The 24,305-nt window shown below is 30.2% G+C and overlaps 1 protein-coding gene across 1 annotated transcript; it reads right to left on the bottom strand.

Moving 5' to 3' along the window:
* Nucleotides 1-19,760: 19,760 nt before the first annotated feature.
* On the bottom strand, nt 19,761-23,721 carry LOC111370235 (loricrin-like). The gene is made up of 4 exons (XM_022991921.1): nt 23,569-23,721; nt 20,789-20,796; nt 20,174-20,586; nt 19,761-19,864 (listed from the first exon to the last, which is right to left on the bottom strand). The coding sequence occupies exons 1-4, from the start codon at nt 23,719-23,721 to the stop codon at nt 19,761-19,763; spliced, it is 678 nt and encodes a 225-aa protein (XP_022847689.1).
* Nucleotides 23,722-24,305: the final 584 nt, after the last annotated feature.

Below are 24,305 nucleotides of genomic sequence, written 5' to 3'. Positions count from 1 at the left end.
AACAAAGTCCTTGGTTTAATACAACTAATTAGAAACGACCCAAGCCCCAGGCTTTGATTTTCAGTCCTTTTATAATTTTATTTCCTGATGTCAATCCGATTTTGAAGGGGGTGAAGAAAGTATCCTGAAAAACATAAAAATAGAATAAAGATGTGAAAGAAAATCGGAGAGGGAAGGATATTGAAAAGAAAAGGAGTATATATTTGTTACACCTTGCAATCTGTGAAATCTCAATGTGGCAGTGACCTTGCAATCTGTGAAATCTCGGCAGTGAAGGCCACGTAAGCTTTCAATAGTTCGCCATTTGACAATTTTATGCGTTCTTCGCTCTCTCAAACGGGGTATCCAACACATTAGGCCTTGCCTTCAATAGTATTATCCCCTTGGTCTTCGCATAACAACAGTGGTTGCTATAAAAGTTTAGGATAGTGAAAAGCTTTGATAGTCCGTAAATTTTATTCAATCTTTTTATATTATTTTTCTAGCTATTTTTCTCTAAACAAAAATCTTGTAAAAAACTAAGGAATTGATCTCAATCCCAACAAAAATAAGTAGAGAATGGTTCAAGATCAAGGGAAGGATAATTCCAATTAAGTTAACAAGGTATGCTTCATTGTGCACAATGGTGAATCCTGGATTTTGAGTCAGTATGGGCGGTTGTTGATTGTCGACCATCGGCCGCAATAAAGTATTAAAAGCCCGTTTAATGTCCTTTTTAAAAAAATTAAAAATAAATAATGATTTCATGGAGAACGTGAGGTCAAAAACAAGAAAAATGTTTTAAATTTGCGTGTAATATTATTTTATTGAAAAATGTATGGTAAAAAATAAGATAGATAAAAATGCATTTTGAAAAAAAAAATGAAAATAAAACAAGGCCTAAAATTTAAATATAACAATTATTTTGTTCATATTGAACATATATAATTCTGTTATAAGAATAAACCGTATATTCACCAAATGACTTTGTTGCCAAGTATTGTATAATTTAGAGAGAGAGAGCATGATTTTGAATCTTTATAATTTTATTAAACCCAATAAATGTAATATATATTATTTTGTTGAATTAAGTGTCAAAAGCAATAGATGTCACAGCGGTCAGACTTTTAGTAATTATAATAGGGTTCAAGGTTCGAATCTCATCCAACTCTTTCCTATTGCATTAATTTTGGTAGTTGTTATAAACTAAAAGAATTGCACAATAAATTGGCTGTGAAGAGAATCGATACTGGACTTACAAAATGTAAATATAAGCTCTAACTACTTCAACTAGAAGGAGTATTTGGAAGAAAAAAGAATTATCCGTAATATAACTTAAAACCTTAATCTATTGTCAACAGAAAAAATGGCTTCCGGTGGATCCAGCTAGGACGGCCACTATTTGTGCAGATTTTTCTTTTCTTTTTCCACCTCAAGAAGTAATTTATTTGTGGGTAACATATTGTGACATGTTAGTCTTTGTCCAGTGAAGGCCTGAGTTTAAAATGATTGTGTAGAATTTGATTTTTATTCGAGTGAAGGCTTCATCCATGAAAGATTCAGTGGAGGTTTTAATTAAATTAAATTTAAATTTATTTAGCTTAATTCAAGCCTCAGCTGCTATACAAATAAGAAAATATAACCAAGAATGGATTTGAGGAAAGATTGACATTTTATTTTTAGAAATCTTTAAATATACATATATAGAGCTTTTCGTCGGAGGCACGACATTAACACCACTCCACCCCAGCCATGCAATCTCCTCCATGACAGCTTCAATAGCATCTACAACACCACCAGCTCCGGCCAATATATTATCCCCCATCCTTTTCAACATCATTTCGACCTTGTGGATGCAGCGGGGTACTTAGTACTTGTGTCCTTGGGGGATTCGAGCTCCTTCTCTCGAACCAATATGATCCACAGTCACAGCATGACTAAATAACCAACACATATGACAAAAACACAAGCACTGAAGCACAAGCAGCCGAAAAGAAGACCCACGAACTATTACACTTGCTTTAATTACTTCGGGATTGATTTTTTTTATTCTATCTGTCAATTGGGAGATTCGATGATGGACGCAATGGATCAAGAATTTTCCTTTCTCCTAGTGAGCAAGTGGGATTGTTGGGCAGAATGACATATCGAAAGCTTATAAGAAAGATGAATAAATTTCACAAAAATTAAAAACTAAAGAAAATTTTTTATTTCTGTCAATCAATGCTACCACAAAAGGCTTACACTGCTTTATATAGAGAAAACCCTAAGAAAATTAGGAAAAAAATTAAATAATGATAATAATAAAAGATTTTTTTCCAGAAAATGAAAAAAAATAGAGATAATGACTAAAATTGAAAGTCCTTATCTTCAGGATTATCATCCAACAAATGGAATTTAAATTTGAATTTATTTGATTGAGATATAATCAATACAAAAATTACCAAAAAAGGAAAAAACACATAACGAAGGTCTAAACCAAAGAATTTTTTCGAAATTGGCCCTACATCGGGAGTAAAACTCCCAAGTCTAGTTCATTGGCTCGTTTTCGATCAAATTTAACTAAAATTTTGCTAAAAACGAACAATCTCAAAATTTCTCAAAAAATGGGGAAGTTGCCTAATTTTGCTTGCGCTGGTCTCGCTTTTTCATAAAATTTAATTCCTTCTGCACCACATCACAGAAACTATTGCTCGCTCCACCCTTACCGCTACAACAAATCCAACCTTTACACCAACCTGCTTAGCAAAAGCAAGGCAAGTTTTTTATATTCGACAATTTATGATTTAGACACTTTTAAAGATCTCGTATAGCTACATATATACACAAATAACTTTGATGATTAGGTCAAATATGTCATTTGCGCGTGGCTCGTTTTATTTTCATTTTTGGGCCACAAAAATAAAAAATATGACCGTTATTCATCACATCAAGCCACCATATTTGACTTTTTATTTCTTTTGTGTGTCTCGTAACGACTGTATTTTTCATTCTCATTCATATTAAAAGGAGAATCAAACGGGCTCAACATGAATAATAGTCTTCCGCCAATATTTTAACTACTCTTTTTTCTTTTTCCTTTTTTTAGCATTGACTATTTTGTGTGAACGAATGTGGCCGTTTTCAGCATAATAGTGTATTTTTTGGAAATATGTCTACTATTTTATGATTTTCATTAGTTTGTTGAACATTTAAGAATGTTGAATTGAATATTGTAATTCCAAACAAGTAATTTAACTATAATGTTCTTTAGCAGAATTGCATTTCTGAAGTCACATTTTTCTTCCTATTTTAAAGTCATCTTAAATTTTGGTGCTTTTTATTTAATTAAAACCACTTGTATGGTGAAGTTTTTTTTATTAATATCAAGTATTGTACGAAATTAATGGTTCTAGAGATTTTAGTCGTCGTAATAGGCATTGACGCGAGACCATTAAGTGAAACTATTTTCTTGTACATTATTGTGAACGCATTGGATCATTTTGTCTTGCATATATAGTAGTTTTATTTGGAACGTAGGAAAGATTGTTAGTATACAATTTGTAGAATAATTGATTTTAATTGTCATTTAATTCGATCCAAGCTCAAGTTGCTTTGCATATTAATTCCTTATTCATTTCGTGTACTCTATAATGTTTTAAGAATCAAGAAAATATGGGAAAAAAAATAAATGAAATAAGACAAGAAATAAATTTTATTTCTAGATAACTTCAAACATACAATGGACCTCAAATTTACAAGAGCTAAAAACGTTTTTATTTGATGAATCTAAGAAATAGAAAGGCGTGACAATGTTCAACTTCCCCAGCTGGGTTTTGTGAAATGGCGTGTAACCTGCCATATCTTGATTTCAACCACCACACCCACCGTCCCCACCGCCACAACCTACGCACCCTCCGCCACAGCCACAATCGTCCCCTCCATCTCCACCACCATCACATTTATTGGTATCGGCTTCAATAGCAACTGTGGTGACTGCCGTAGCAGCTACTACTGCCCCACCAGCTTCAGTGAAAACAGTTATCCCCCATCCTTTTCGTCAGTTTTCTTGTCTCTTACACCTATTTCAACATCATTTTGAATTTGTGGAGGTGGTGGAGTACTTACTGTTCGTGTGATCGGGGGATTTCTCCTTCTCCGGAAGAACCATGATTTACAGTGTTTAAGTCCAAATTGAAATTGGCAATTTTCTATGTCAAAATCAAGTCCCAATTGAATTGCATAGGTGTTTATCGAGTTATAATCAAAGTCAAAATAGTTAATGATTGATAGTATAGGTCTTGAAGGAATTCAAGATGTCAAAGATGTCCAAGAAGATCACATATAATCAAAGGAATGCAATTAGAAGCCTAAAAGGTATCAAAGAACCGCACAAGTTATACTTCAAATTCTTATTGCAAATGACAGATTATTTCACATAGAAAGCATTCGAATTTGGATAATTCTATTTCTAAAAGAAATGTATCCCTTTGAGTCAGCTTTTCAACGCAATTTGAATCATCTCAATTCAATATTGAAAGAGAAAGTTATGATGAAAATACTGACCACTATTCAGTTATCGCTCGCATGTACCTAGTCTAGCACTTGAGCGACGATTCGACATCCAGAATTCTATTTTGATTCAAACACTGATTCTTCAATTCCTTTTCATCCCAAGCACTTTTTCCTATATATATCATTCCCTGTGAACGTCCAAAAGTGTTTTGAATCAGTTTTATTCTATAGAGATCAATTCTTTGATGATAAAAAACCTTCATTGATTTTAAGATTCAATCACCATATTAATTGATTTATAGATTCATTTAAATTTAGATTTGTTGATAAAGTTATAAACCTCCATATAAAACCACAGATCAAAATACACAAGATCGTTAATCAAACACCAAATTTACCTTCACCAATTAGCCTTCAAAGTTACTAGAGTTATAGAAAGAGAAGTTAGGAGTTCCTATGCTGCGGAACGAGGTTACATTAGTAGAACAATGTTCACTCTTGGAGATCGACAGAAAATAAACGATACCAAGGGTTGGGAGCTGGTATGAAGAGCAAGTATCTACGAGGGTCAAGGTGATTACAAAAAAAAAGGTCAAAAGGGACTAAGAGTTAGTCAGGTCTAGACCATACTGTAAGTCTCATCATTTATAATGGATTATTGATTGACAAAGTGTCAAGAGTTTTTATCTAGTTAGAGTTTTTTCGTGATCATTTTTGGTGTTCTTTACTGCTTTAATTATTAATTGTAGAATTCAAAAGACAGGATAGTTGCACTTGATAGACTAATCACCTAGAAACAATTAAAAGTGACTTATTTCTTTTTAATTACTTATTTCTGCACATTGGGTCTAAATAAATAAATAGATCGACTAATTAGAACTTTCACACAGTCATAGCATGAATAAATAAAGATGGTCCATACAGAATAAACGATCGTAGCAATCATAGAGAAAATGACTCAAAAAAAAAAAAAACTATTACAGTGTTAGAAAAATAAACATGCATTTAACCTATTTAATTTAGTTTCATGAATTTAGAAGTTTGAAATACATGTATTATTATTTAATATGCACCTAGTTAATTGTGGTTCATGTATGCATGTATTATTAATTAATGTGCACCTAGTAAATTGTGGTACATGTAGTAGAATTAAATTGAGGGGATGAACTTATGTGATAGGAATTCCTATAAATACCTATGTAATCTTGTGTTGAAGGCAAGTCCACAATTGAATAAAAAATCATTTACTCCTCATAAGTCTATTTCTATTTCCCACAAAGTGGTATCAGAGCCACAACACTAGAAACAATGGCAAATACCAACATGATCTCCTTCCAAGTTCCAAAACTGTCCAAAGAGAAATTTGATAATTGGTGCATCCGTATGAAGGCACTACTTGGTGCACATGATGCATGGGACATCATGAAGAATGGTTATGAGGTTCCCACCGATCTAGCTGCTCTCACCCAAGCACAAAGGGATCTTTTACAAAGCACTAAAAGGAATGATCAAAAGGTTGTTTCTCTTATTCACCAAGCATTGGATGAAGCCACTTTTGAGAAGGTTTCTAATGCTACTACAGCAAAACAATTATGGGATATGCTTCAAGTTGTTTGCAAAGGAAAGGAAAAGGCAAAGAAAGTTCGCCTCCAAAATCTACGAGGTGAATTTGAAGCTATTCAAATGAAGGAATCCGAAAAGGTGTCGGATTATATTTCAAGAGTGGCGACCGTTGCAAACCAAATAAAGAGGCTTGATGACGATGTGACTGATTTAAGGGTGATTGAGAAAATCCTTAGATTAGTTAGTGAGAAATTTGATCACGTGGTGACTGTCATTGAAGAATCTAAGGACTTGGAAGATATGACAATTGAAGAATTATGCGGATCATTGGAAGTATATGAAGAGAAGCTTAATCGAAGAAGGAATGAGCCATTGGAGCAGGTTTTACAATCAAAGCTCACATTGAAAAACAAGGAAGAAAAGGGAAATACAAGTTTCAAAGGACGAGGCTTTGGAAGAGGTAACCATATTTCATTTCAACGTAGAGATGAAAATTATCAATCCAACTCAACAAGAGGACATGACAGAGGAGGAGCAAGACCATATCAAAAGAAGTATGACAAGTCACAAGTTAAATGTTATACTTGTCATCAATTTGGACATTATTCATGGGAATGTAAAAGTGGTGAAGGTGCGAAATCTAACATTTCTCATGAAAAAGATATAGAAAATAATGAAGAGATAGAGTCTACTCTTTTGATAGCTTGCAAGGACCTGCAGCAAGGAGAAAAACATTCTTGGTTTCTTGATACTGGAGCTAGTAATCACATGTGTGAGAACAAAGATTTGTTCATAGAGCTTGATGAGAAGGTTGGTGGCAATATCACATTCGGGGATTCCTTCAAAGTTCCAGTAAAGGGGAAAGGTAAAATCTTGATACGTATGAAAGGTGGAAATCACCAATTTATTTCAAATGTTTATTATGCTCCAGATATGAAGAGTAATATTTTGAGTGTGGGTCAATTATTGGAGAAATGTTATTTTTTGTTCACAAAAGGTTGCAGTGTGTTTTTAAAGGATGATGCAGGAAATTTGATTGCTAAAGTACCTATAGCGAAAAATCGTTTATTTGTGTTGTCCATACAAACTAATATGGCTAAGTGTTTGACGTCGTGATATAAAGACTTGTCATGGTTGTGGCATTTACGATTTGGGCACATAAATTATGGAGGGCTCAAAACAATGGCTAGCAATGGAATGGTGAAAGGTTTGCCTCCAATACATCAGCCTAATCAGCTTTGTGAAGGGTGTCTTTTTTGTAAGCAGTCAAGAAAGGTCTTTCCAAAGGAATCTCATTCAAGAATTTCAAGGCAACTGCAATTGATACACACTGATGTATGTGGGCCAATCACTCCATGTTCTTTTGGTAAAAACAAATATTTTCTTCTGTTTATTGATGATTTTAGTAGAAAAACATGGGTGTACTTTCTAAAAGAAAAATTGGAGGTGTTTAAGTGCTTTCAGAATTTTAAAACTCTTGTAGAAAAAGAAAGTGGATTTAAAAGCCAAGCTGTGAGATCAGATAGAGGAGGCGAATTCACTTCCGAAAATTTTCAAGACTTCTGTGATGCCGACGAAATTCGTCGGTTCCTAACCGCTCCAGGATCTCCACAGCAGAACGGTGTTGTTGAACGAAAGAACCGAACAATTCTCAATATGGCAAGGAGTATGATGAAGACAAAGAAAATGCCAAAATAATTTTGGGTAGAAGCTATCGATTGTGCTGTTTACTTGTTAAATCGGTGTGCCACAAAGGTTTTAGCCCACAAGACTCCACTTGAAGCATGGAATGGGAGAAAACCAGTAGTATCTCATTTGAAGGTATTTGGATGCATTGCATATGTCCATGTTCTTGATGAGAAGCACTCAAAACTTGATGACAAGAGTAAAAAATGTGTGTTCGTTGGCTATGATTCAAAAACAAAAGGTTACAAGCTCTATAATCCAAGTGATGGGAGGATGTTCATTAGTAGAGATGTGGATTTTGATGAGGAAGCAACATGGAATTGGCATGTTGAAGAAGATAACTATGACTTTCTTCCTTTCTTGGAGGAAGAAGATGATAATGAAGAAATACATGAGACCACCACTCCTTCAACATCACCATCAATTGGTGAAATTGATGTTTCTGAAGGAAGTTCAAGTGAAAGGCCTTCACGTACAAGGAGGCTTGATGATATATATCGAGCAACCGAGAGAATTGATGATATTACTTTCTTTTGTCTGTTTGCAAATATTGAGCCCATAAGTTTTAATGAAGCTATTGAGGATGAGAAATGGAGAAAAGCCATGAATGAAGAAATCGGAGCAATTGAGAAGAACAATACTTGGGAATTAACAACTCTTCCCAAGGGACATGCTGCCATCGGAGTTAAATGGGTGTACAAAACTAAGAAAAATTCAAAAGAAGAGGTGAAAAGATACAAAGCAAGACTCGTGGTGAAAGAATACAAACAGCATCAAGGCATCGATTATGAAGAAGTTTCCGCTCCAGTAGCTCGGTTAGAGACCATACGACTGATAATTTCTTTGGCTGCTCAAAACAAGTGGAAGATTTTCCAAATGGATGTCAAGTCAGCCTTTCTCAATGGCTATCTTGAAGAAGAGGTCTATGTGCAACAACCCCCCGGCTTTGTAGTAAAAAGAAATGAGGACAAAGTGTTGAAATTAAAGAAAGCTCTTTACGGCCTAAAACAAGCACCAAGAGTTTGGAATTGTAGAATTGATAAATATTTTTAGGAGAATGGCTTTACCAAGTGTCCTTATGAGCATGCTCTCTACATTAAGGAGAATGACAATGGTGTTCTGATTGTTTGTCCGTATGTCGATGATCTAATTTTTACATGCAACAATCCAAAGACGTTTGAAGAATTCAAGAGAAAAATGTGCTGTGAATTCGAGATGACAGATTTAGGACTTATGTCCTATTATCTTGGGATAGAAGTGAAGCAGACAGAGGAAGGCATTTTCATCGTACAAGAAAATTATGCAAAAGAAGTTCTATAGAAATTCAACATGAGTAATTCCAATTCAGTTAACACTCCAGTAGAATGAACATCAAACTTTCTAGATATGATGATGGTGCAAAGGTGGATCCAACCTTGTTTCGAAGCTTAGTTGGAAGCCTAAGATATTTAACTTGTACAAGGCCGGATATATTATTTGGAGTAGGACTGGTTAGTCGTTATATGGAGGCTCCAAAGACAACACATTTGAAAGCTGCGAAGAGAATTTTACGTTACATCAAAGGGACTCTTGATTTCGGGCTACATTATTATGCGTCTAATGTTTTCAGATTTAGAGGTTTTAGTGATAGTGATTGGGGTGGCGACATTGATGATCGAAAGAGTACCAGTGGATTTGTATTTTACATGAGTAACACAGCTTTTACTTTGAGTTTAAAGAAGCAACCAATTGTTACTCTGTCAATTTGTGAAGCTGAGTATGTTACTATCAGTTCTTGTGTTACACAAGCAGTTTGGCTAAGGAATTTGTTGAATGAGCTTCATTTTGCACAAAGAGAGCCTACTGAAGTAAATGTGGATAACAAATCAGCCATTGCTTTAGCAAAGAATCCATTATTTCATGAACGTAGCAAGCATATAGATACCAAATATCACTTTGTGCATGAGTGCATTGCAAACAAGGTAATGAAGATTAATTTTGTGAAGTCTCAAGACCAAATTGGAGATATTCTCGCCAAAGCTCTCAAGTTCAATAATTTCAAGGCATTAAGAAATTTGCTTGGAGTTTGCAAAATTCATGTTTAGGGGGGGGGGGGGATGTTAGAAAAATAAACATGCATTTAACCTATTTAATTTAGCTTCATGAATTTAGAAGTTTGAAATACATGTATTATTATTTAATATGCACCTAGTTAATTGTGGTTCATGTATGCATGTATTATTAATTAATGCGTACCTAATAAATTGTGGTGCGTGTAGTTGAATTAAATTGAGGGGATGAACTTATGTGATAGGAAGTCCTATAAATACCTATGTAATCTTGTGTTGAAGGCAAGTCCACAATTGAATAGAAAATCATTTCCTCCTCCTAAGTCTACTTCTATTTCCTACATATAGCTGCATCCATAAATCACTCTGATGATGAAGTCGAATATCTATGTCTAGAACTAGAATTTTGTTCCTTCCAGGAATTCACGCAAGTTTTTCTCTGTTTTCTACGTCTTTTGTTGATAATCATAAGTTTTTAAAACAATGTAAAAGAATGAAGGTTGCTCTGACATTTCTTTTCTTCTCTTTTTATTTTGCTGTTTTGGTTTCTTGCAGGGTTTACTGTGGGGGGATTTTTCTAAATGGCCTATCACTATTCATTCTTGCCAAAATGTCTATAATACCCTTAATGAAATGACTTGCCATATTTTGCACAAAATATCCTAATTTCTTGGAATAGTTCCAAAATTATTCTATTTCTCTCATTTCGAATTTTAATATATAGTTCCATCCTTTGATCTAATAAATCAGCATAATATATAATATAATTGTCATATAATTCTTTAAGATTATCATATTCCTTAGATGATATAACCATAGTCTCTAGTTGAGAAAAAATATTTTTTTATTTTTTCTAACAGTCTTTCTAATAGATTATCTAATCCTTTAATTGTATAGCATGGCATCATTTAGATAATTTCTTACAAGTTTTATGAATAATAATATGATAGATAAATTTTTTTGCAAACATGAAAAGTAATAATCCCTACGATTCTTTCAAGATATTAGAAGAATTCTTTCTAAATTTAACAAAGACAATAATTTTACCTTACTTATGATCTTAAATCTGTATTCTTATAATCGAGTGACCTTTAGACTCTGAATCTGCAAACTGTTCCCTCAAACGGCCTTTTGCCTTAATGGGAATTCTGTTATTTCAGCTTCTTGCCCTCACTGTATCTTTTCTTAGAATTAAGAATAAGGATCTTAAGTAAAGAAAATTCCCCCTTTGTTAAAGTAAGAAATAGATTATCTTCTTCAATCTGTCAAGAATCTATGGGATGGGAAGTTTAGAAACTCATATTTTTCTGATATCAAAAGATTGGAATTTTATTTCTATAATGATTTATACAAGATTTCTATTGTATACAAGGAGTTTTCAGAAAAACTGGTTTTAAAGAAAGTTTAAGGAAAGAGAATGGTTTCTAACTTGAGATGATCCATTCTTTCCCCAAAGACCTCTATTTATACATGACTCAAATTTGCTATAATTGGTCTATTACATCATTGCATACATCAAAATTTGAAAAGGCTCACATGCCTCTCTATTCTTTTCCTCCTGGGGTCTACATTTTCACATGTATTTTTTGTTTTTTCATCAAAGGGGCATCTTTTCCTCTATTATTACCTCTCCATCTTTGGCTCCATATACAGCTGGCTAGATGCTTTGGTAGTGGTAGGTCCCCTTCCATTCATCTTTTGTCAATCTTTTTAATCTTGTCTGCATGTGGGGCATTCCCTCAATCTGCATGATTCTTGGATTGTTGTAGGACTTCCATTAATTTGATGAGTATCAAATTTCTGGATATATTCTTTCAAAATAGTAGATTTTTCTTTTCCATTATTCGTAAGGAGTGTCCATCCTTCATATTGACACAAGCATCTGAATTTTTTATCATATAAGTTTTTTGCATTGTTATAAAGAACTTTCATCCCCAAAACTCTTCAGGATTTTATCGATGATTTATTGATTTTAGGCAATGGTTTATTATTTCAGCCAACTTAAATCTAAAAATCTCGCCCAACATATCCAATTGTGATAATATGTTCAGTAGGATAGTATATCCTTCCATCAACCTCGGGACTTATTGAATAAAATTTGATATAAATCGATCTCCCTTGGGCAAATTTGAAACTTCTGCCCTGAATATATCATCAAAATTTTCAATTTCTTTTAAATCTTTGCCTAGATAGATCAAATCCAGAAATCCATAATCTGCCGTCATTTTGACCATGAAAGGGTCTGCATCTTTGGTAATTATTAATCTGGGATAAACATGATCTCCTGATACAATAAAATATGATTCATTTTCTTTCAATTCATAAACAATTTTGGCAAATGATTTATATTCTTATTCTTTTGATGATAAAGGGGTATCATCATCTTCATCAGTTTTGATTCTAATAACTCTTGTATGTTCATCACCATTTTTTATAGTTACCTTTCGAGGACTTACTATGTCTCGTTTGAGATTGCTGGGTCCACTGCTGCTTTCTGGCTGTGTACCTGTTTGTATTTTTGAGATTGTATCAATTGGTATTTCCTGTTTGATATTTAATGACTCGAATTGTGAAGTAATATCAACAATTCTGTCATTCAATTCTTTGGTATATTTGGAATGAGAATTAGAAATTTTCACCAACAATTTGACATTTTGTTGGATAGATTCTGCCATTTGCTCTAATTGCTCAATCCCAATTTTCATATATTCTAATTCTTCCATAAGGAATTTCATTCGTCTGTTGATGTCTATTAATGAATTTTTGATATTATCCATCTCCAAATTCGATATTCCTGCTCAAAAAATCTGCAAGATAGTTATTTATTCATTTAATGTGAATAATATCAAAATTGTAGAATGATAAATATGCTTGCCATCTTTGTACCCTTCTATATTGAGGTTCCATAGGTAACTTATTTCTAATAAGTCCTGCACCTTGAGAATTATCAGTTTCAACAATAAATTTTTTAGATAAAAGGAATAATGAAAATTTTTTTATTCCTGTAATAATTGCTAACAATTCTTTTTCATGAGTAGTATAATTTATTTCTGCTTGGTTAAAAGTTCCACTTGAATATCTGCAAATTTTATTTAAATCTATTTTTAATATAGCTGCCCAATATTTATCCGAGGCATCAGTATTAACAATTAGATTATCTTTTTCATCTGGTAACCTTAATTTTGGTAAATTTTTACATTCTTCTTTTAATGATTTAACAATTTCAATATGTTCTTTGTTCCAACCTTTAGTATTTGTTTTTCTAAGTAGAATTTGTATCTTATGTCTCTTTTTTGAGAGATTTTCAATAAATTCTTCAGCATAATTTAAACATCCTAAAATTTTTTGTATTTGTTCTTTAAATTTTAATTCATTTGGAAAGTTTTCTATCTTTTTAGATATACGAGTCTGTAATTTTATTCCTTTTCTATCTATTGATAATCCCAGAAAATTTATTTCTTTTTTCTCGATTATAGATTTCTTTTTAGAGAGTACAATTCCTTCCTTTTTGCATTCATTTATGAATTGTAATAAATGATTCTTATGTTCCTTTTTTATTATTAGAGTATATTAGTATATCATCTATATAAACAATAAGAAAATCTCTAAACTTTTTGAATATATTATCCATTTTCCTTTGAAATATTTGAGGTGCATTTTTTTAAACCAAATGACATAACTAACCATTCCTATTTTTCTTGAGTTGTACTAAAAGCTGTATATTGTATACTATCTTCTTTCATTTTTATTTGCCAAAATCCTGATTTACAAAATTTGGAATAATATTGTTTTCCTTTTGCAAGATTTATTAGGACTTTTTATTTGGTAAAAAGTAACCATCAAATTTAGTATATTTATTTAATTCCTTATAGTTTATTACCATTCTCACTTTTCCTCTAATCTGCTCAGAATGTTTCATAACCATAAAAGCAGGAGTACTATGAGTTCCATTACTGGGTCTAATTAACTTTTGTTCTAATAGTTCTTTTATTTGAATTTTAAATTTTTGCATATCCTGTAAGGTATACATCATTGGTCTAACTCTTATTATAATATTTTCTATTAATTCTATTTTAGTTTTAGGATGATATGGTTTCCAAAATAATTATGGATTTTTTCCATAAATTTTTTCTAATTGTTCTATGATTTTTTCCATACTTATCTCTATTTTTGTTTTTAGGATCTTTTTATATGATAATTTTTTGTTTTTTAGTTTATCTTGTACTATCGGTCGTTTTTCTCATTTTTCACCACGCTGGGCTGGCTGAACTCTGTAGGGTCTAAATTCTCTTGATATTTTTAATAGATATGCACAAGGTGTTTGTAACATTATCATGTAATTATTTTGTTCATAATATTGAAATTGTTGGATAAAGTCATTTCCTAATAATATATCACATTCTAAGTTATTATAATTGTATACTTTATTTATTATAACTTGTTTACTACCAAGTATTATATTAATTTTTTCAGCACTATCAATTATTTGAGTTCTTTCTCCAGTCACTCCTGTTATTTTTATTTTACTATTTTTATTCCATGATTTTATTAAGAAATTTTTAAAAATTGTTTTATCACTTCCTGTATCAATTAAGGTACAAGTTGTTATGTTTGTTTCTACTATAGTAACTTGTATATATACTGTCAATGAAAAACTTATTTGATTATTTACCCACTTCCTATTTTATATAATGTAGTTTGTCCTTTATGAGTTATATATAATCCTTCTCTTTTTATACTTTAATCTTCTAATCCATTTAAGAAACTCATTCCTAATAATATATGAGGTTCAATATCCATACTTTCATCCAAATAACATGGTACTAAAATATCAATCCCACCTATTTTTATTGGTACCTTTACCTTTAATTCTGTAATATATAGTTGTCCATCAAAATTCCTGTATTCATGTGGTTCTCTCTTGTAAGTCATTAATCCTTCATTTTTATTTGCAGTCATATGACATTCACCAGTTCCTATATCTATCAATATATTTGGTCATTTTATATACCTTCTACCGTTGAAATATTTTCCTTCTATTTTCATATTTCCAATATTTCCATGAGGTTTTATTTCTTTTATACCACTAGTTTCTCCCTAATATTCTTTTTTATTCGGTAGTCTAAGACTTTTTGATTTCTTTATCAACCTTCCATTGTGAAATGTTATTTTATAATCTTCTTCTTCTCTTAACTCTGTTATTTCAGGTTTATTTTTAGTTATATTAAATTCATATTCTTTTGCAATAAGATTTATTTCTTTGTTTGGTTTCACTATTCTACTAATATCCTTGTATTCCTTATGAATTTCTATGTATGGTTTATTGGAATAAATATTCTCATAATTAGAATTAGTAAATGTATATAATGCCCTATATTTTATAGTCATAATTTGATCTCCTGGTTCCATTATATCATTTCTATGTAATTTGAAATGTAATCCTAAAACTTCACTAAAGTTTTTATCTTTCAATGAGACACAATATTTTGGGTAACAAGTAAATATTAACTTTTGATATGCTAAATTTCCTTCTATAGTTCCTAAATGACCATCTTCAAGATTTATAATTTCTTCCATCATGTAAACTTACAATTAATGGTGAATCTATTTCTTCCCTAAATAAAGATTTAAACATTATTTGTATTCTTGCTAAATAAACATATTGGATCTTTTCACTATGTTTTTTACTTATTTTTGATAATAATTCTGATACTGTACTTTTTGTTAAAAGATTTATTTTACGTATTCCTTGAGTTGTCTTGACATCTATAGTTTTTTCAATCTTATGGTATTCATTTATTGCTATTTTTTCTCTTCTCCATATTCTATATAAAATTTCTCATTTTCCTATTTTCAAATCTGAGGATAAATTTTGTATTTTCTTAAATTTATTATTGTCAAAAGTTACTTTAAATCCATAACCTTCTATTCCCTCATATTTTTGGATTTCTATGTTATTATTTTCTATTTCTTCAATTTCTCTATTCAGATTCTGATCCATTATCTTCTAAATCTGCTTCACTTATAAATATTTCCTGATTATTATCATATTCAATATCAGATATTTCACTTAATTCACTTTCTATTTCAAAATAATCCTTTTGTAATATTCTTACTTTTTTTCTTTGTGCAGTCAGGACTTATATGACATATTTCTCCACAATTCCAACACTTACATTGTTTTTTTTATCTTTCTTATAAAGTTTATTTTTCTGTATATTATTTTTTCTTTTATAATATTTCCTTCTAGGTTTTATGTATTTTTTCTTAAAGTTTCTATATTTTTTAAACTTTCTGTTTTTATACTTTCTTTTATTTCTTTTTTCAGAATTACATCCTCATCTTGTAGGTTTTTCCATATCTTTACAACATTTCTAGTTAATTTTTCTGATTTTTTCAATAATTGTCTTTGGTGACATATATATGCAAGTCTTTCAAATAAGAATTTTATTCTTGATACTAGTGTTCTAGGTATTTCTATATTTTCTTTAATATATTTTTCAAATTCTATTTTAAAATATATTCCCCATGATCCTGGTAATTTATTGTAATACATATCTTGATATACTTCTTGATTTTCATTACTATAAAATTGAGTATAATAGTAATCCTTGAATTTACAAGTAGATTGTTTAATTTTACACATATCACAAATTGTTAAATTAATTAACTTAACTCTTGCATTATCTTTTTCTCGTATTACTTCTTCATCATCATTTCTTAACCAATTTTCTCTTAAGAATTCATCTGCAATATATTCTACTAATATTTCTATTCCTAATTTATTTGACTTTATTATTTCTGTTTGTACATTTCTTTTTATTAATGATTTTGTATCACTACTAATTCCTTCCCATCAATTTCTAACATTTCCTTCAAAAGATGCAATTAAAAAATCTATTCTTCTTTCAATATTTTCCCATATATCATCTTTATTATATAAAAAGAATAATATCATTGAGTCTGCCCAAATTATTAAGGCTTTCTTAGTATCTATTTTGCAATCTAAGTCTAATTTTGTTCCTCCATGGTTAACAGGTTTATCATAATTATTATTTAATTCAAATCTATTACTATATTTATTTCCTTTAGACGGTTGTTTATCTCTTATTTTATTATACAATTGTCTATATGGTTTATTATATATCGGAGCATAACTTTCATCTAGATCTATTGATTCTTGTTTAGAGGTTCCTACGGAATTAGGTCATCCTCTAGTATTCATTAAGATTTGGTATTCATCATCTATACTTTCTAAACTTAAATGATCAAAATTATCTATAAGTAGATCTAATTCTTTATTCATTTTCTTTGTCTTAATTTTCTTTAACTTTTTGTTTACTTAACATTTTTTCTCTAGATTTCTCTTCTTCTAATATTTTATGTAATATATTTTTTCTAAACTCATCATCCATGCTTCCTGTTTCTATTATTATATTTTATCTGTCAATATTTTTTTTCCCTATTCTGGTTATTTCTTTTTCTATAAATTTTTTATCTATCCTATTATTCTTTTCTTCATTTTCTTTAAATTTTCTAACTTCAAGTTTCAATATATTTATATCATTTCTTGCTTCTTTTATTTCATTCTTTATTTCTTGTACATTATTTATTAATGTTTTTATTAAATGTTTTAATTCTTCCATATGTTTACTGATTGACATTTTCTTTTATCGATTTTTTGATTGACAATAATAAAATGATATATACTCAGCATTTTTACAATCTATTATCATTTTATCATACTTTTGTTTTATAACTTCAATATTTGTTAGTTCTTTTAATTTTTCGTAATACCTTGCTTTTTCTTTATACTTTTCTTGTTTTAATTTTAATATTTGTTTTTCTTGAGTTTTAGTTATATCTCCAGGTATTAATAATTCATCTAAAATTTTATTATTTATTAATCTTATTCTTCTTAACTTTCTTTCTAAAATATTTTTAGTTTCTTCCATTATATTTTTATGATGATTCAAATATTTCTCTATGGTACAATTCATTTTCAAATACTTCGATAATTATTTCATATGTACGTCTATCTTTAATAAATCCTTCAATTAATTTATGTAATATTTGTTCCTTTATTTTTCTAGGTAAATTCCTAGTTACATGTAATGTTATTATTTTTAATTTATTAGGGATAGGGTTGAAAAATATATAACATCCTTTTTCTTCAATACATTGATAATAATTATTTGTTTTTATGATTTCCATAATAATTTTTTTTTCTTCAGATTATTATGAAATCTATTTTCACTCTGGATTTCTTCTAATATATATATATATATACTCTAAAAATTTCTAATACTTCTTTTATGTCTTTACTATATGTTCCAACTTTATTATCTTCTTCTATATAGCCTTCTATATTAGAACTATATTTTACTTGATATCTTAGTCTATTTTTATAAGTTTCAATAATTTCTTAAATCATAAATTTTATTTATTTTCAATATCTTTTAGGTAATTTATTTTTATATATTTTCTCATGATCTCTATGGCTCTGATACCAACGGGATGATGCTACTATGAGCGAACAAAAATCTAATAATAAAAAATCTAATAATCTAATATTCTAAAAATTCTTTGTGGTAATCTATTTTTTATTGGCCTTCTCATAAATTTTTAAGTAATTCTTCAAAATCTAGTAATGTCTGAAAATTTATAATATCAACATTTGTTATCATATCTATGTCTGTTCTAAAAGGTATATTATATTTTAAGATATTTTTCTTCCTTTTTTCTAATTTATCTATGATACCTTATATATCTTTTATGATTATTGATCTTACAATTCATTTAGCAAAATTTTCTAATAAGTTTTCTTTGAAACACTTTAATATTTCTTGTGATGCATATAATTGTTTTTGATATCCTATCTTATCAATTTCTTTTTCAAACTTAATTTCTTTTTTATTTTTAACAATATTTTTTATATTATATGGTCCTCTCTTATATTTGAGTTTTTTCATTTTATAATTATTCATAAAGATTAATAATTCTTTCAAATTTTTAGAAAAATTACTTGTTAATTTTTAAAGACTTAGATAAAAGATTTTTATTATGAAATAGGTTGTTTTTAATATTTGTCTAAGGGAATTCTACGTAATTCCAAATGTTTGAAAAAGTTAAGGGCCATTTTGAAAAATGACCTCTCTTATTTTGGCCAATTTCATGTATTTCCTCGTTTACTGTGTAGGCTTTGTGAAATTTTTATCCTCACAATTTTATTTTAATATTTATTGTACTTAAGAAAAGTCAAAAGTGGGGACAACTGCAGAAAAAAATAAAAATATTTTGTAAATAATAATTCAGTTTACTAATTCACAATTATTCTTCCAGAAATTTCGTTGTAGTTCTAGAGCACGTATAAAGTCAATAGTTGTCTGGAACAAAAGAGATGAACTAAAAAACAGTAATAGGATATATTTCAAATTCTGTAGGAGTTTTCAAACATCATGAAATTTGAGTTGCTTATTGATTTTTAGCACACACTTTTGAACCCATAAAATTCATCTCATTCTCAATTAGGCTTGTAATTCGATAATTTACTTTTAAAAGAGGATTCAATCCCATGTCACTCACATTCATACATAGGATAAGTACATTTGCTTGTATTTGAAGTGCTAATAACTTCATGCTCGTCTTTTCCATCGATAATTGACTTCCATGAGCCAGAGATAACTTGATAAACTAATCCTTTCATGCAAATTTTTAATTGACGAGTAATATTCACACTTCGATTCTTGAAATAGTCAATAAAATTGGTTCTTTATTTCAATCTTCTTTTGATCTCCGAATGAATAGATTGAAGAATTTAGCATTGACTTGAAAACTATTATCATTAGAAATATTCTATGCTTATCATCCTCATCAATTTGGTCCTACATAACCAAACGTAGTTGTTGATTACTCAAGCACTGCCCACCCAATATTGCCAATTGGTCCTTGAAGTTTCTAGTTTTTGTAAAGTCTTAAACTTTCTTCAATCTACAAGTTGGTCCCCGAACTTTCTGATTTATGCAAGTCGGCTGCTATATTTTCTGGAAGCTTTAAATTGGTCCCTGAAGTTGTGCTTTGGTTGGAATCCGTCCCTGAAGTGTTATCTTACTATTTGTCAGCTGTAAACAAATCAACGAATTATTAAATCCTAAAATTCTCAAGTATTCGTGGAGTTAAAGAGACTTTGGTTATGTTCTTCATTCCATTGTCTTCTGAGAATTATGTAAAATAATATAAAGAAAGGATACGAGGAGAGAAAAGCATTTTATTTATAGAAAAATTTGAACAAGCATTTTATTTATAGAAAAATTTGAACGGACAAAAATAAAATTTACAAAGATGGGAAAGGGCAACTTCTGATATCACAATTCCAGGAAATTGAAGGTATCACAATATTCAACCTCCGCAACCACCGCCGCAGCCACCTCCACCTCCACAACCGCAACCACCGCCGCAGCCACCTCCACCTCCACAACCACAACCACCGCCATCACCGCCACCGCAACAACAACCTTGGGAAGTACCGCAGCTGTTTCCGTCCCCACCAGCGGTTACAGGCGCAGCCCCACGACCACCTGCCCCACTAGCTTGATTATCACGATCGCGATCCCGTTCACTTTCATCCGCAGCCACCACAACTGCTGCAGTAGCGGCTGTTGCAGCCACAGCAGCACCTGCTCCGGCCAACACCACCATATTCCCATCCTTTATGCCACTGACCTTTCCATCTTTTCCATCACCGCCATAATATGTTGGCGCCGGAGTTTTGCTCCGTGTGATAGTCGGATTGTCAAAATTTTCCTTTCTACGGTGTCTACTTGAGAAACAGCAAAACATTATATGATCAATAGTTGTAGAACAAATACATTAACTTGTGCTTTCAGTTGAGAGCCCGGCTCTTTTATAGATGACATTTAATTCAAATATAATAAATAATTTTGTTCATGTAGATTCTCCTGATTAGTGTTCCATTGTCTTGACTCATTCAAACGTTTACATTTATGTAGGTAGTTTACCTTAACATCTAAATCAAAGATAAATGACTAGACAAGCAATAATGATTCTAGCTGAAATTATAGGGTAATGTAATATTAATATACAAAAGCTAGAATAATTGACATTTTTTTTTTGTCATTTACAAACTTACGAACGTTAGTATCCCAGGTGACATTGATATTATATTTTAATATATATGGAATAATTGACATTTTTATTTATTTATCTTTTTTTGGTCATTTACAAACGTATCCTAGGTGACATTGATATTATATTTTAATATATACATTAAAATATATATTTTTAATACATACCACAAAAACTATATCCGTTGTATCCTAGCTGAGTCACATATTAGTACAAGAGTATTTAATGAGCGTGGCAAGGATTAGATATGGATGTTTGTGATGTGCCATCCAGAATATAAAATTAAGGTTGCGTTTCGTTATATAGAATTAAATTGTATAAAGTATTAAGTATAAAATTGAAATAAATATAATATGTATGTGGATGCTGTATAGCATTAGGATGGATTAAGCTCAATATAACTTTTTAATTTTATGTTTAGAAGAATGTTATTGCACTATGTTCCGACAATGACTAGATTGTAGTTTGCCTAAGCTTAATTTTAGCTTTTTGGGCATAGCAAGATAGCAAAACCCGGTCCGAGCTTATTCACTTAAACCAGAGCCCAAACCAAGTTAGTTCGAAGTCGTAACACAAATTTTGAATCGAGAACTTCAACGAAATGATCTATAATGTAAAATAATGATTCAACCTGCCTTTGGGACGATCTAGGAATTGATATATATAATATGAAGTGTTTGAGGTTGAATATCATCAGAAAATCACCAAAAATCGAGAACCAAGGGTTTCCCGGATAGCATCACCACTCAAGCGCCTATCGGGCAGGCAATGAGAGTTCATTTCATAACTTTCTCTTATGATATCAAAGAGATGATTCAAAGTGCGTTAAAAAGTTAACTCAAAATACTACAATTCTTCTAGATGTAGCATTTTTTCAGTTTAAATGTTTTCTATGTGAAAATGCATCACTGCTTGTGATTGAAAATTTGGAATATGACTTGTGCAATACTTTGACACTCATTTTACTTCTAATTGCATTCTATTGATTATGTGTGATCTTGTACATCTTTGAGTTCTTTAAGGACTATACTATTAATCATTGACTATTTTGACTTTAATCACAATTTCATTACTTAATTTTGTCTAATGAATAGCCAATTACGAGTAAAGACCTAATAAACTTCTCATTTGACATTCCGTGACAAAATCGTTTATTTTAAAATTAAAATCAAAACAACTTATCAAAATCTATCATAGAACTCAATTCTAAAACTTTACTTCTACATCTTGTGAACATATTTCCTAAAACACACGAACTCCACAATACCGTGTGAAAAATCAAGAGGAAACTAACAGTTAAAAAATATAACTAAGTCATATAAAAGAATGCAAGTAAAACATTTGTAACATCAAAGCATGCAATATTACATGTATCAACGACTTAGAAATAAAAATAGAATATTAATAACAATATTGCCTAAATATTTAAACACAATATTGATATTAAAATGCCAAACACATAAAAAATCATTCAAACATATTTATGACTCTCCCTAAGTCAAATATCTAAATAAACCCAAAAAAATAAAAATAAAAATAAAAATAAAAATAAAAATAAAAATAAAAATAAAATAAAATAAAAACCTCTCCCTAACTCCTATACTCCAACTTTCCTCGAAATAAATACCATCTCTCCCTTTTTTCTCACGAATAACAAAGGAAAACAAGTTATACAATCGTGAATAATATACAGACAAATGAGCTAAAAATATGAATGTGAACAAGGTATGTAAAATTATCCAACCCGTGATGGGAGAATACAAATTTTCATTTTAAACAACTGTTTTTTCATGGATCTTTAAATATAATATAAAAATCATAAAAGTTAAATCACAAGAATAGTTGTTTGCTTGCTTACGCAGATATGATTTTATAAAAAGTGAATTTTTTTTCCACAACTTATTTTAAACTTAGATGAAGTAAATTGTATATGAATTCCATGTGTGAAAAAGTGTCAATAATCTCTTGTAAACAAGATTCAAAATCTTATATTAGTAAAAAAGGACATACAAAGAATTTTTGGTTAATCATGAAAGTCAAACCCAGTGCTGTTATGACCTTTTTAATTTTAAAAAGCTCATGATTTTTTAATGTATAATTTTTCTTTCTTCCCCTTTTAATGAGCATATATAACTTTGGGAAAAATTTCATATTTAAGAGATTAAGTACGATTTATTTCAAAACTATAAAACAAGGTTTTAAATTTCAAAAATTAGATATTAATTAATTTTTATTTATGAAATAATTAATTAAAAACATATTTTACTTATAGAATGTATTAATGTAACAATTCTATATTATTTGGTTACAAATTATTGAATTAACTAGTGACAAATTATTTCTCAATCACGGATAAAAAATTTAGGAGTCCCAAATTATTTTACAGTCATAAATCAAAAATTTTATAAGTCACAATTTAGTCATTGGTCACAAACCAACAAATTTATAGGTCAAAATTTATCTATCGATCACAAATTATATATTTTATAAGTCTTGACTCAAATTTTTAGATCATATATCATTTATTGGTCAAAAAATATCCAATTTATTGGTCACAATTTCAAATAATTGGTCATAAATTATTTGTTGATAACAAATTAACTAATTTATCGATCACAATAACTAAATAATTTGTTACAGTCCCTCTTTATACAACTCCAACCCAACACAGCCCCATCACCATCGCCAGAGCTACCATCTCACCACTGCTTATACTAAGAATCAAAACTACCATTTCAACCACACCATCACCACCCAAAAAAGGCCCCAAACCTACCATTACCGTCGCCACCGCCACCACAGTCATAGCTGATCCACAACTATTTTGATTTTAATTACAACTTCATTGCTTTAATTTTGTTTAAAGTATAGCCAATTACAAACAGAGACCTAACAATGCCCGAAATAGCTAGTTCTTATTCATGGATGTGAAATTCGAATTCTTCTTCTCGTGAATTCTATAGAAGTTTTTTTTTTATTAATCATCATGCTTGGTATTCCTGTAATACTCACTTCTCTTTACCGATTGTCACGTTAAAACGACCTAGATTGGATGGGGATTGACTCCTATTTGCCTCGTATCCAGAGGCTAATGTCAAATAAATCTTGGCTAGGCCAGGCTAACACATTTATTTTAGTTCTCTATATAAAAAAATTTGGGTTTGTCCAGTATTCGGGTTACCGGAATTTTGGTATATGGATTTGTAGCATACCCAATAAGTTAATATTGGACAATCTTAAGAAGGAGAAATGGTTAAATTTTGTCTATCGAAGTGTTTAATGGAGTTTAACACTGCGTACCAATTGTATACTGTGTTGTCTGGAAGAATTTAATATATTGTTTACTAAGTCCTTGTTTGGTGGAATTAAAATCAGATTTTTAGTATATTT

Source organism: Olea europaea, chromosome 21, assembly GCF_002742605.1.
Source record: "Olea europaea var. sylvestris chromosome 21, O_europaea_v1, whole genome shotgun sequence".
Taxonomy (NCBI): domain Eukaryota; kingdom Viridiplantae; phylum Streptophyta; class Magnoliopsida; order Lamiales; family Oleaceae; genus Olea; species Olea europaea.
Note: the sequence above shows the minus strand (reverse complement) of the source record. Positions and strands in the feature narration are given on the sequence as shown.